The sequence below is a fragment of the Phoxinus phoxinus genome, assembly GCF_949152265.1.
Source record: "Phoxinus phoxinus genome assembly, chromosome: 22".
NCBI lineage: Eukaryota > Metazoa > Chordata > Actinopteri > Cypriniformes > Leuciscidae > Phoxinus > Phoxinus phoxinus.
The window spans coordinates 16,131,649-16,145,278 of record NC_136897.1 but is presented as its reverse complement, the minus strand read 5'-3'; the positions used below and the strand labels follow the sequence as shown (position 1 = coordinate 16,145,278).

Sequence of the window (13,630 nt, the reverse complement as noted above, 5' to 3'; positions counted from 1 at the left end):
TTAAGCCACTGGTAGCCAGGGATGAAATTTGAATAGTCCTTTTGCAAACATAATTTTTACCCACCAATGGCCAAGCTCTTTATCAGGGCAAAAGTGCTGAAAGCCTGTGCCAACATACGTCGCTTTATTTACAGACCACAACAGTTCAGTGAACATGAAGGGCTTGTTGCAGGCCTGTGAAAAATTTATACAAAGTCTGAAGAGGACAATTTAGAGTCCGAGCACTTGCAGAAGACATTTTTTGATAATCATATTTGTATTTCTGGCCGACGTCCATGGAACTCCAGCAAGCTTTGGGAATTTAAGAAGACACAGACCTTGAATCCTTCCTTTTTCTGCTTCCGCAATCTCACCTGGCTTCTTGTCCTTCAGCATTTTTACTTTTCAAATAGGTTTGCGTTTATACGAGTGCATGTATGAACGTATAAATAAAACAAAAAAGATTCTTCTGAAGAGGCGATCAATGCAATAAGTGAGTGACCATGTGTAACTGGCAGCACGGTGGAAATTTGTATTGATTTTTCCTCGCCTGACTCCAGTCCCCAAAGCAGCTCCAGGATTCTAGAAACGTCTACAAGTTTGAGCTGATATTCATAATTTACAAGAGATGCCTCCCCGTTATGGACAATATAAACGACTTAATAACAAAAGAAATCAATGAAAGGACAGGCGCAGATATGGATAGTTCAGTCTGTTCCCGAGACTGAAAAAAAACCTGTCAATGTAGACAATGGCTTAGAATGAATCAATAACCAAATGCTTGAGATTTATATTATGAAGTCCACAATATTTCTATTATTATCTTCCCTTCCTTATAGTCTGATTTATTAATCTGCCATTTCACCAGCCTGGAAAACATATTTAATATTTTTTTACAGAACTTCTCAAAAAGTCTGCCTCAAAGCAAACTTTAATGAATAGTTCACCTCATGCCATTACAAACCCAAATGACTTTTTTTCTATGGCACATAGAAATGGCACTTTTTTTTTTTTCTATGGCACTTTTTTTCTATGGCACTTTTCAAAGAATATTCTGTCACTTTTACATACAATAATCATGAATGGGGGCCAGAAGTCTTCCTTTCTGCTCTAAAAGAGGCTACAAATGTCATATAGACTCCAAAAAACACCTGGTACATCGACACCGTTTGATGCAGGTTCTTGAATGCCTTGTAACCAAAAATCAGTGACGTCAATGGCGCCATATTGGATTTAAGAGAAACAGGGAACGATGAATAAACTTTTTTTTTTTACAAAACCATTAATTAAATAAATAATAATATAAATAATATTTAATAAAGGGTGAAGAAGACGTCAATTTTCCAAGGCCGGACAACACCTTTGATCGTCGTGTATGTATATATATACAGGTGAAACTCGAAAAATTTGAATATTGTGCAAAGGTTCATTTATTTCAGTAATTCAACTTAAAAGGTGAAACTAATATATAATATAGACTCATTACATGCAAAGTTAGCTATTTCAATCTTTTTTGTTATAATTTTGATGATTATGGCTTACAGCTTATGAAAACCTTTTAACAATATTCTAATTTTGAATTTGGGGCTTTCATAAGCTGTAAGCCATAATCAAACAAAACAAAAAAGATTGAAATAGCTCACTTTGCATGTAATGAGTATATAATGTGTAAGTTTCACCTTTTAAGTTGAATTACTGAAATATATATTAGATAAAAATAAAAATGCTCAAATAAAATAAAGATTAATTTAAAAATACTTAAACTGAGAAACAAATACATTAAAGCTAAATAGAAATACTCAAATTAACTGCATATAGCTTGTAAAATATGAAAATATTTTTTAAAAATTGTCATATTTTGATAAAATTTTATTGGCCTTTTTGGAGCCTGAGTTCCTTTTTTATTAAATGGAAAAGAGCAGCCAAGACATTTAGAGAAAAATACATTTCAAACAGGTTTGAAATTACATGAGGGTGAGTAAATTATGACAGCATTCTCATTTCTGGATGAAATATCTCAACAGAACATCGTGTGCATGATAATATCATTGACACATCATTTACAAAGACACGAGCAAGCAAAAATACCAATCTCCTCTTCTTCCTAACACCTAAGTTTGCTCTCTTCTCTCTCGGTCCCTCTCTCCTCCTACTCCTTAATGAGTCAAGAGATTGACAGCTGGATTACTGGGCCAGTTTGTAATCCTTTCATTTCTCCATTTAAGATAATCACTCACTGAATGGAGGGATGCTTCCACTTCCTGTGGCCCTTGTCAATCAAGTCCAAACGCTGTAAACACCGAACGCAACCCCGACGACACAAGCGAATGACAAACTGTCAGGCTTGAGAAGAGTCTGTGCGCCCATGTTTGCGATTCAGATTCATAAAATGTAAACCAAATATCCACAGCAACACCTTTTCTGTTTGTCCGTTTGTATTTATCTCTCCTCTGGAGTCCCACATTTATAGAAGTAAACAGACTAAACGCATGTCCAACAGTCCCTGACCACAGCCCTCTCAACAGAATCTCTTAAAGACAGCCCGAGGACTTAAAGTGAAGCTGTCTGCGCTCAAGCCTCAAAGAGAAGACAGAGCGAGAGAGAGAAGCGCATAGATAAGGATAAACTAAGGCTGCATCTTATGAATACAATTAGCATTCCTCACCTCTTGTTAGCATGCTCTCTTCTTCATCCCCCCCAGCCCTTCTCCAATCTTCAACACCGAGAAAAAAGTGCTACACCTCACCTCTTTCCCATTTCCTTCTCGGTTTAGATTGGTGCCAAACCTCAAGACTCTATGGGCTGAATCATATTCGCTTACCCGGTGGCGTTTTAGTATTTGCTCCTTAAAATAAACCCACCATGTCAAAGGAAGAAGTAATTAAAACAGAACCTAAGGGCACGATGAGGAATTAAAGACACCGGCAGGTCAGAGTCATGAAACACATAATGGCCCGCTGAGAAACACACATGCATATGTATATAGAAAAAGTGAAAGAGCTTGTTTAGTTTAACATTCATGTTGTATATAAACATGCAGTTTGTATATTATACATACACCATTAGGCAAATACTCTTAAAGTGACAGTACACTCAAAAATGTATATATATATAAATGATATATATATAATTATTATATTTAGTACTGTCAAATCAATTATTCGCGACAAATTAGTTTGATTATTTTGGGGTCAAATGTGACCCTGAACCAAAAAACATGAGTCCAGTCACATGAGTCCATTTTTTGAAATTGAGATTTATATATCACATGAAAGCTGAATAAATAAGGTTTCCATTGATGTATGGTTTGTTAGGATATGGAAATATTTGGCCGATATACAACTATTTGAAAATCTGGAATCTGAGGGTGCAACAAATATTTAAACATTGAGAAAATCACCTTTAGAGTTGTCCATTTATGTTTGCGATTGTGCTGCATTCACTCACAAAAATAAATGTTTTATATATTTACAGTAGGAAATGTACTAAATAAATATACTCTTTACCTAATATCCTAATGATTTTTGGCATAAAAGAGAAATCCGTCATTTTGACCCATACAGTGTGGCTATTGAAACAAACATACCCGTGCGACATGTGACTGGTTTTGTGATCCAGGGTCACAAACGTGGTCGATACATCGGAGTCTGTATGATTTGTTCATAAATTAACTATTTCTTTCTATTTCCTTTTCATTTCATTCTACCCGTTCTGATCCCAGAGAATTTTTTTTTTTTACTGTATATAAAAGTTGTGCTTTTGGATTGGTGTGTCCTTGAATACATGTCATATTTTTCACACTGATATATAATGAACTGACATTTCTAGATGAAAAAAAGCATTCACTTCAGTATTGGTAATGTTATTAAACGAATCGACAAAAATGTTTTTCTTTCAAAAGCAGTGTGCCCAAGGCCTTCACATAGAATCAAAGCCCACTTCCGCCACCTCGATCTCAGGTTAATGACCTTAAGCAGCTGAATATGTTAGATCAGAATATAACTCTAAGTGACGGGGCCAATGCAAATGAGAAATGCCTTGCTGACTAATAGTATACACACAGCCAGTAGTGAAAAGTCTGCCTTTAAGATGAAAATCCAATCTGATTTATATTCAAATAGACATTGAGCTATGGTTTCATATGAAAACTTAATTAAGAACTGCTAGGTGAGTTGTAGGAAGAGAGTATGAGAGAGAGGGATGGGAAGGAAAATATCTACTCAAGTCAAGATTTTCCTTTAATGTAGATTGATATGCCTTACTCGCTATACACAGTGTGAAAATAAAAATCCAGATTGAAATGCAATGGAAAGTAAATCAGGCATGAAACAAACCAAGTCTGTGTGTATGGTATGGTACACGCTTATATGCTTGGTCCACTTGAGCTGAGAAGCAGACCTTTCAAGTGAATAACAGCATATAAATGTAGGAATATAACATTTGCTTCATAGAAAACATCATAAAACACGGTTTACGTCAGCCATGTGAAGTGTTTAACATCCTTGAGCAATATAGAACAGATCAATAGAACATTACTTCAATTGCTCATCATGCTAAGTTGGTTATTACAAAAACAAAGTTTGCAGAGTTTGCCATAAAAATGCATCAATATAATATGATAAAATGATTGAATAATACTAATATTAACTGATATACTGTATCTACTATGTTATACTGTAGATAAGCTTGCCATATTAACAAAATAATGTATTATCATTTTCTTCATCGACAACATCTACAACAATAATAATGCATTATATTACATAATACTATTATTAATAGTATCATTATCGTCTGCCGTTCACACTGACTTTGAATGCCGCACATCCAATCAGAATTCAGTCGAAACTCTAATAAACTGTTAACCTTGTTCTGTTTGCAACTGCAAAGCTCCACACAGGGCTCAAGCGGTACCATCCTAATGAGCTTCTGTGAATGTCTGTATCCATGAGAGGTTCCACAGCACGGCGTAAGTATGAAGAGCAATGTGTTTGCTAGATAATGAGGTAAACTTTAAGACACGACTGGAACGCAGAAAGAGAGGCTGGGAGTCCGCGCGCAGAGCGTCTCCATCTCACAGGTGGAGTCCTAGTTCTGGTTTTATTGTAAATCTGCCTTAAGATGTCAGTGCGTTTGGATTTAATGGATGTCCTTGTGGGAGAGGCATATTTTTTAAAGCGAAAGAAGAACTGGAGTGGGGACTTACTATATTTTATTGATGATAAAATATGGTATATGCATAGAATATCTTGGAAATCCAAGCAGGCACTATATTTTGTGGCACTGCAAATGCCACAAATCTGCCAGAGAAGTCAAATGACTCTGACTATGCATAAGCACTAGTAATTAAGATGATTAATGGCCGACTCTGAACTAACGGCAAAGGCGACTGACTTCCATTTCCCACCAGCACTGTGTCGGATATTAAAGGGTTATGCACTGAAGTTCATCGCTCATGTTCTCTTGAACACATTCTGACAGCATCCTTTCAGACCACCATTTAGGGGTAAGTGCAACTCAAATCAGATTGCTCTTTTGTGTGCGAGAGTGTACCTGTCCTCCCCCCATCTCCATCTCTCTGTCTTTGGCTTTAAAGTGCCTGATCCTGCTCTTAGGCCAAGATGATGGTTTACACTACAATGTGCAATCAGTGGAATATCCGTTTTCATGGCTTATCTCTCCCAGGTGGGGTTCTGCTCTGAAAAAGGCCCACGCTCAAATGCTCTTGTTTCGTCTTCATGGACAATATACTCTCATATAAACATTCCCTTTTTTATGTAGTACACTGTATGGATCCTTATTTTTCTTCATGTAAATCTAAACATATGATCATATGTATCTATACTGTTAAAAAGTTTGGGGTCAGTACGTTTTTTATTTGTATTATTACTTCTATTCAGCAAGGATGCTGTCACCAGTTGAAGAAGAGTTCAAAAAGGGTTCTATAAGCAAAATTGTTCTTTAATGAAAACAAACTCAGGTAATCCACAACGACGAAGAGAAAGTAACAGCATGTATAACACAGACACACAAACAACAAACACAGAGTGAAGGTGAGGAACTTAGGGGCTGTTTACACGACGCCGTTTTCAACTAAAAACGTAAAACTTTTTATGCGTTTTGGCCGTTCGTTTACATGACAATGGCGTTTTGGGTGCCTGAAAATGGGTTTCAAAGTGCACGTTCTTGAAAACTGTCTCCGTGTAAACAGCAAAAACGCGAATCTGTGAAGACGATGACGTCGTGCACATGCGAATTACGTGCTCAGTCTATAGTGTTTCATCGCCATCTAGCAGCCTGGCAGCAGAATACAGCGTTTTTAGTCAGTTTCGCGGATCCGTGTGAATGGGGATCGCTTTGACAATGTCTGTATGCAGAAAACTCAAAGGAAAAACGTATCCGTTTTAAGCATATCGTTGTCATGTAAACGTACCCTCAGATACACAGTGATAATGAGGAGATGACAAACAGATGTGATGATCTGATGAGGGTCCATGGCAACTGATGCGTAGCGTAAAATCAAATAAAGGAACACGTGAGGAATGAAAACAAACTGAAAGTCCATTAAAAGTGAATCATGTGACACTGAAGACTGGAATAATGATGCTGAAAATTCAGCTTTACCATCAGGAATAAATACAATTTTAAAATATATTAAAATAGAAAACAGTTATATATTTATAAATTATAATAATATTTCATATTTCTGTAATGACAGCGTTAACACTTAACAATAACGTCCCATTAGTTAAGGTTAGTTAATGCATTGACTAAGATTAACTAACAGTAAGCCATACATTTGTCAGGCAATACATCAAATAATACAAATACAAATGTTCATTGTTAGTTTTATATATATATATATATATATATATATATATATATATATTTTTTTTTTTTATATATATTTTTTTTTTATGATGTATTAGTAAATGAATGGAATTAACATTACGATTAATCAATGCTTTAGAAGTATTTTTCATTGTAATTTCATGTTACCTAATGCTAACAATTAGAATCTTATTCGAAAGTGTTACCATGACAACAGCACATGTTGTCATGACCTGTGACCTTTTGTACACACGATCATTGTGACAAATGTCACATATTTGTTCTTTTCATACTCTGTATATAACGCTCCTTTGTTCTTTAAAACCACATATTTGGAATCGTGGGCTCAAACGCTGGACCCCACCGTACATGTCAACACAGCAATATGGGCTGTTTATGCATGAGTTTATACGTCTATAAATGTTTGCATAAACGCCGGAAGACATGACGTAACACAATAAAACCTCATAAAATATCATTTTCTCCTGAGCTAGACTGCCTACCGCAATAACGAGCCACGCTAAATGACCGCATCATCAGTCAATGTTGCATGGGGTTCGAAACTTGCCATCTAGGACTTGGAATCCAATCATGTAAAACACAAATGCTTACCATACCTATTTACTGTGGCCATGTGGGTGCCTTTCATATGCTCCCGAGGCCAGCTGAATATGTGACAACCCTGGCATTTATATTTTGTCAGCATAAATGATGAATCTTTTCACATGCTGAGTGAAGATGAATCACATCTAGTGAGGCAGAGCGCCTGAAGGGACTCACGCTGTCTGTTTTTACTGTGTAAAAGATATTAGAAATGTTGGACGGTTGAATTATAACCACTCCGGTCAACTTCATTCGAGGGGCCGTGTCTTTAATAAGCTCGTTATCCTTAGAAGTACAATAAAAGTGATCATGAGGATTAGAGGATAATAGGTAGAAATGCGCCACTGTTGCATTAACACCCAAACTTTGCTATAATTAAATGCCCAGCGCGAAACAAACACCTTCGTAAGTGAATAGAAAATAAACACAACAAGCTACTGGTGTAATTAAACGGAATCAGAAAATTGCATGGCAAGCAGCTGCGAGACCAGCAGACAGCTGGCAGACACCCTGACTGCTCTGGCCATAAAAGAGAAGTCATATCTGATTCTGTTTGGATGGCCAGGCTTTAGAGACCAATGCTAAGCAGTACCTAGAGAACTGAGATGAATCGCTCACTCTCACCCCAGTGCACCGCAGCCATATTAAACAGTTATGGAGGCAACTCAAGCGGAACTTTCTACTCTCGATTCCTCTGCCGAGTTCAAGTCTCAGACCGCACCGCGCTCCTGAGAATTCCCTTCTCGGCATTAGCATTCTCGAGGTGTCAGCCCAATGTTTACAATCACGGCTAAATTGACGCTGGATTTTCTCGACTTGACGCTCGCTGGCCCAACCGAGCGCACTGGCTCACCCATTACTCTCCCCTTTGACGGTTCTGGGTTACACAAGGCTGTTATCATTAACGTCCCAGTGAGGCGACCCCACTCCCCGATTACTACGGTTCCTCCGAACACATCACCCTTCCTCCAGGCCGGTGACTGTACATTAATCACTCTCTGTAAGGGCTCATACTGCAGCCTGGCGATATACACCCCAAGTGCCAAGTTGTGCTGGGGTAAGCATGTTTTTAAAATGAAGAGTGCACTATTGGATATTGAAGGAAAGGTGGCTGCCTGCACGGCGCACGCTAGCGGATATTGTGGGCACAGGCTCGGGAGTTGATCCTTGCAAAAACGCTCATAACTAAATCCACGAGTAAACAAAATGATTGACTCATGCGTGCGCACTTGGACACGCACGCCAACACTCAAACGACTTGCTGTGTAACAAGCACATCTGACATGTCAATGACTGACAATGTTTCCTCAACACCTCCACAGGCTGGGATCAAAGCAAACAGGGCTTAGAAGCACTATAAACGGGGAATAGTATTACCAATAAAATATAAATAAAAAGAGCACGTACTTCCAAAGCAGTTGCGCAATTCCTGCAATTACAGCGAAAATTGGATTTTTTTTGTGCTCCCGCGTCATCGCAAAAGTTGCAGTCAGATTAAGAACAACAAATAAAACTCTCTCTACACGACCACGCTCGTGTGAATAAATCTATTGATTACTCCGATAACAGTTATACTCAATCAAAGTTTTGAATGCGGCGGGAAAAAAACAGGTAATTGATCGAATCAATGTGCCATTTTCTTGTATGATTTGTTTCTGCAAGTCCAATTTTCCCCCCCGACGTCTTTTATCCTTCCATAACAGCAAAACAAATTCCACAGATAAAGCATATCCTCGCAGAACGCACACACATGCACGCACAATGGCAATGAAAAGCGACAGTATAAAAGGACGGCTGAAATCTTGCTGAAAAGAAGTGGGGAAAGAATAGAGGAACTGTATTACATGCAGGACAGGAGGGGGAGCGAGAAAAAAAAAAAGAAAAGCTTAAAGCTCAAAGCAGCAAAAAAAAACACCCAGCGGGAGCCGAACAGAAGATTTAAATGAGGCTTCTGTAGCCAGCCGGGCCACTGAACTATCCATTAAATTCAGATTATGGGTTTATTTCCATTTTTTATTTATTTATGTTTTAATCATCCAGCCAAGGTTTGTCTGATAGTCAAACTAAAGCTGAATAATATGCATATTGATTTTGATCAGTGGGAAACACTGGCTTTGTGCATTTTATTAATGCAGACGTGTGCCAACTGTAGCTCTCGGCGATTAGGAAACGTGTATGCGCTTACGACACCCACCTAGATGGAAGCGTTGGTTTTGGCACACCATGGACACGTTTCTTTAAAAGCATCACCTGACGTTTCGCAGACCTTGAAAATTGCATTTGAGAAGCATAGTGTGTTTTAAACGTGTTCTAATTGCATTACTGGTCCTGCGTGTACTATCAACATTCAGCACGCGGGCATATCTGCATCTCTGCTCCTCCTTTCTAAACCGTTTATTTGTGCTTGTTATTCCACCCTGTGCTTATTTCGAAGCCGGTTGAAACAGGTTTTCAATCGCTGTTAAAACCTTTTGAGGAATCATACAGCACACAACTAGTCTAAATTACTGCATAAAGTGAGAGTCCCGAAGAATATTCAACAACATACACCTCCTGATCATTTGGGAGTCATTGTGCATTCTCCAGAAATATGCAATAATCGAGCTAAAATTATATTTAACGCATTACATTTAGCCTACACACACAGACTGAGGAATGCACGAGCATTTACATTCACCCACAAAACTGTTGCTGAAGCTCCACTGAGATTAAGACACACACACACACACACACACAAATAAACCTGTGGCGAATCATGCAATGCACTGCAAGCTCTTACCTTTGTGAATGTTCAGGCCTTGCAGCACACCCCTGGGGACAAATACGGTGTAGGAGCTCTGGGAGAAACCTGGTCTGCATGGAGCGATGGTCTGAGCATTTCCGTGACTCCCCTGAGAAAGACAGACATTATTGGCTATGAAGACACAGGAGAGGGGAAGTGGTTAGGCAAATTGATTTGTGACCACAGGGTTGTGGTTCTTATTCAAGGTTATCGAAACCGATATAAATACCTTCAGGAGGCAAACTCACAGAGCAGGGATGCAACCGTTTACTGTTAGGGATGAAACAACTGTTCAATAGACAAGCTTCAAACCTTTGTTTTTTGTTTTTTGTCTTATGTACCCTTGATGACGACAAACCAGAAATGTGTTCCTTGATATAATTCAACTTTATTTTTTATAAGTCACTTTTAATCAGTTATATCATATAACCACAATAGTTAGTCAATATCATTCATTATATCATTCATATCAGTAGAATTTAGGGGTGTAACAATATATCGTGCCACAATATATCGCAATACAAAAATGCAACAATACGTATCGTGGATAGTGACAATATGTATCGTGGATAGTTCACCCAAAATAGAAATTACTGTATAAGAAAAAAATCATGTTTTCAGAGTTTTAGTGTCAGTACTACATTAAACTACTATATAATGTTGATTATAATGTATAATAATGCAATGGTCAGCTTCAGAATCATGAATATTTTTATTCTGGTGTCACCATTGTCCTTGAATTACAAGCACCAAGTCCAAACCTGTTAATTTAAACCCACAATGTAATATCAAAGTTAGCATTTTAAACAACAGTACATTTTTTGTTAACCTTTTATCATATGTCTTGGGAGTATCGCAATAATATCGTATCGTGAGTTCAGTATCGTGATATATATCGAATCGTGAAATGAAGGTATCGTTACACCCCTAGTAGAATTCATCAAGTAAATAAATCAATAAGTGAAATAAAATAAAAGTATAAATAAACGTGTCAAACATATTCTAATAAACATGTTGTTATGCAAATCTATAAATCTAGAACACATAACTTTTTTATTTTATATAATTCCTTAAAATATTCTGAAACAAATCTTGAGATTAATCATCAAGATTAGTTATTTTAATTATTTTAAAATTATTTTACTTTTTTTTTCTTTACTTTTTTTTTAGCTCTAACATAAATATTTCCAAGTACCCCCTGTAACCTGCTTAAATACCCTCCGGAGAGCATGCATGTAGCCTTGGCTACGAATCACTGCTGTTGTCCAGCTGAGTATTTGAATATTACAATAATTCCATGAAAATACGCAAATTAACAAATTATACATAAAAAGCAACAAATCTGTGATTTAATTCTCATTTAGAGTCTTGCATTCTCATGCCCTGATGGTGTTAAAAAAAAAAATGTATACGAGTGAAAACATCAAGAGCTTCTCTAAAAAATTAACAAGAGCAAAATGAGCCTGTTTGATGATTAAAATAAACCGAGGGAGAAAACGAGGATGCGATGGAAGACAGGAAGTGCAGAAGAAAGAAGGTTGCGCTGGAGTTCTGCCATGTGAATCAGTAGAGAAATTGTGCCCATTACAGTGGCATCTATTTTAGGATAGTGACCTACAGTAGTGTGTGTGTGTGTGTGTGTGTGTGTGTGTGTGTGTGTGTGTGTGTGTGTGTGTGTGTGTGTGTGTGTGTGTGTGTGTGTGTGTGTGTGTGTGTGTGTGTGTGTGTCAATGGATGGTGCTCACCATGGAGATTTAGCATAATTAGATGGTGGGTCATATTCAGGTTATCCCAGTCTCAGTATGGTGGGCTTTTCTAAAACGATTCAGGGTTCAAGCTCAGGCCTCGCTGTGTCTAAACTGAACGAGAGGTTGCCTTTAGGGGTCTCTCTCTCTCTCTCTCCCTATATTTTTCTATTCTGGAACCCAGACAACTATATGAACCTGAAAAATCAAGACAACAAAGAGCCGACGCTCTAAGCTCTTTCATATATCCACGGAGGAACAGTCTGTCAAAGCATCCCTACAGATCACATTAGTCAGAGGGCTGTGAGATGGTTACTTTCTAAAGCAGCGCTGCCTCTGCCCACCATGTGAATGCAGCTCTATAGCTTTATCTCACCCCCAGATACAGATTTTATTCTGAATGAGTCATCAAAGAGAATGTCAATATCTGCCATACATCCAACAGGGTAATATGCGTCTTATTTCTAGAACTTATATTTTCTCAACACCCCAGCACCTCCTAGATTTCATTTACTGGTATATGTGTGTGTTTCTCCTTCTTGAATGAGTGTTTCATAATTCCTAACGTTAGACATCACAGACCAAAGCAACTAGTTCCCTAGTATGCTACAAGTTAAATCACTCCTGGTGTTCCTATTAAGAATGGGATAAGTAATACTCTATGACATGAATGTTAATATTAATACAAATGATTTGCATATTCACATACTCCTCCAGTAACGACAGAGCCGCACTATTATCAGACACACCACAGGCATCGCCGCATCCTCTGCAATGTGTGTTAAAAGTGCAGCTGCAAGCCACTGCAGCTTACTGATAGACGACCAGTGTTCAACACAAACTGATTTCCTCGTCTGAATGATACTTAGAAGAAAGAAGAAGAAGAAATCGCCTGTTATGGAAGTGCTAAGAAGGCAATTTTTGATTTCCAAACAGTCAAAGTGAACGCTCGATGCACCACACATTATTTTAGTTAGTACGTCCATAAAACGCACAAACACAAGTGTACTATTCCATATGTCCAGTCTACGAGTGTCTAATTTCAAGTGCTATTACTTCCAGGATGTTTGTAAATAAAACATGTGGACTTACCAAAGATGTGCCCACAACTAAGGCACACGCCACAAGAACCGCGCAGCCGGTTTTCATTTTTGCCATCAGCAGAGGAGGCAGGTGTTTGTTATTCACAAACGTGGAGATAATTCCTGTGAGATGTGCTGTCGGTAGCAGGGTTCCGCTGAGCGATGCGCAGAGAATATTGTCCCGCTCGGTCTTTCGCCCTACTGCAGGTGGACAGGGGCTGTTCAGGCTCAGCACCACGGCGTCACAACCCATACAACTCCTCCTACCGCAGCGTACTACTTAAAGACACACACTGAGACGCACTACAGCACGCTTGCTTGACAGTTAACCAGCCGCGTACATTCTACATATCGACGTCTGATTAAAATAACTTCCAGCTGAAATCAGGTAGCGAATTAATAAAGGGGGTTTAGAGGGGGTCTGACCACCCTAATTAAAAAGGATAAAGGCTCTTCCATGCTTTATAATGGGAGTGAGAGTAGCCTACCTAAGATATTGAAGCCCAAATCAGCGCATCTATCTACCATAATCCATCATAATCCATTAGGCACCAGGGGGTTAATAAAGGCCTTCTAAAGCGAACTATAATCACTGGTTTCCGGTAACA

General features: G+C 38.2%; 1 protein-coding gene across 1 annotated transcript in view; it reads right to left on the bottom strand.

Annotated features, from left to right (window-relative positions):
* The window catches only part of cdh4 (cadherin 4, type 1, R-cadherin (retinal)), a 231,056-nt gene extending 217,751 nt beyond the window's left edge, over nt 1-13,305 (bottom strand). Inside the window, exons 1-2 of the mRNA XM_079597007.1 lie at nt 13,033-13,305; nt 10,193-10,304 (exon numbers count right to left, since the gene is read on the bottom strand). Of these exons, the coding sequence (XP_079453133.1) occupies nt 10,193-10,304; nt 13,033-13,275 (355 nt within the window). The 5' untranslated portion in view covers nt 13,276-13,305. The remainder of the gene's footprint in view (nt 1-10,192; nt 10,305-13,032) is intronic.
* Between the last annotated feature and the right edge of the window lie 325 nt (nt 13,306-13,630).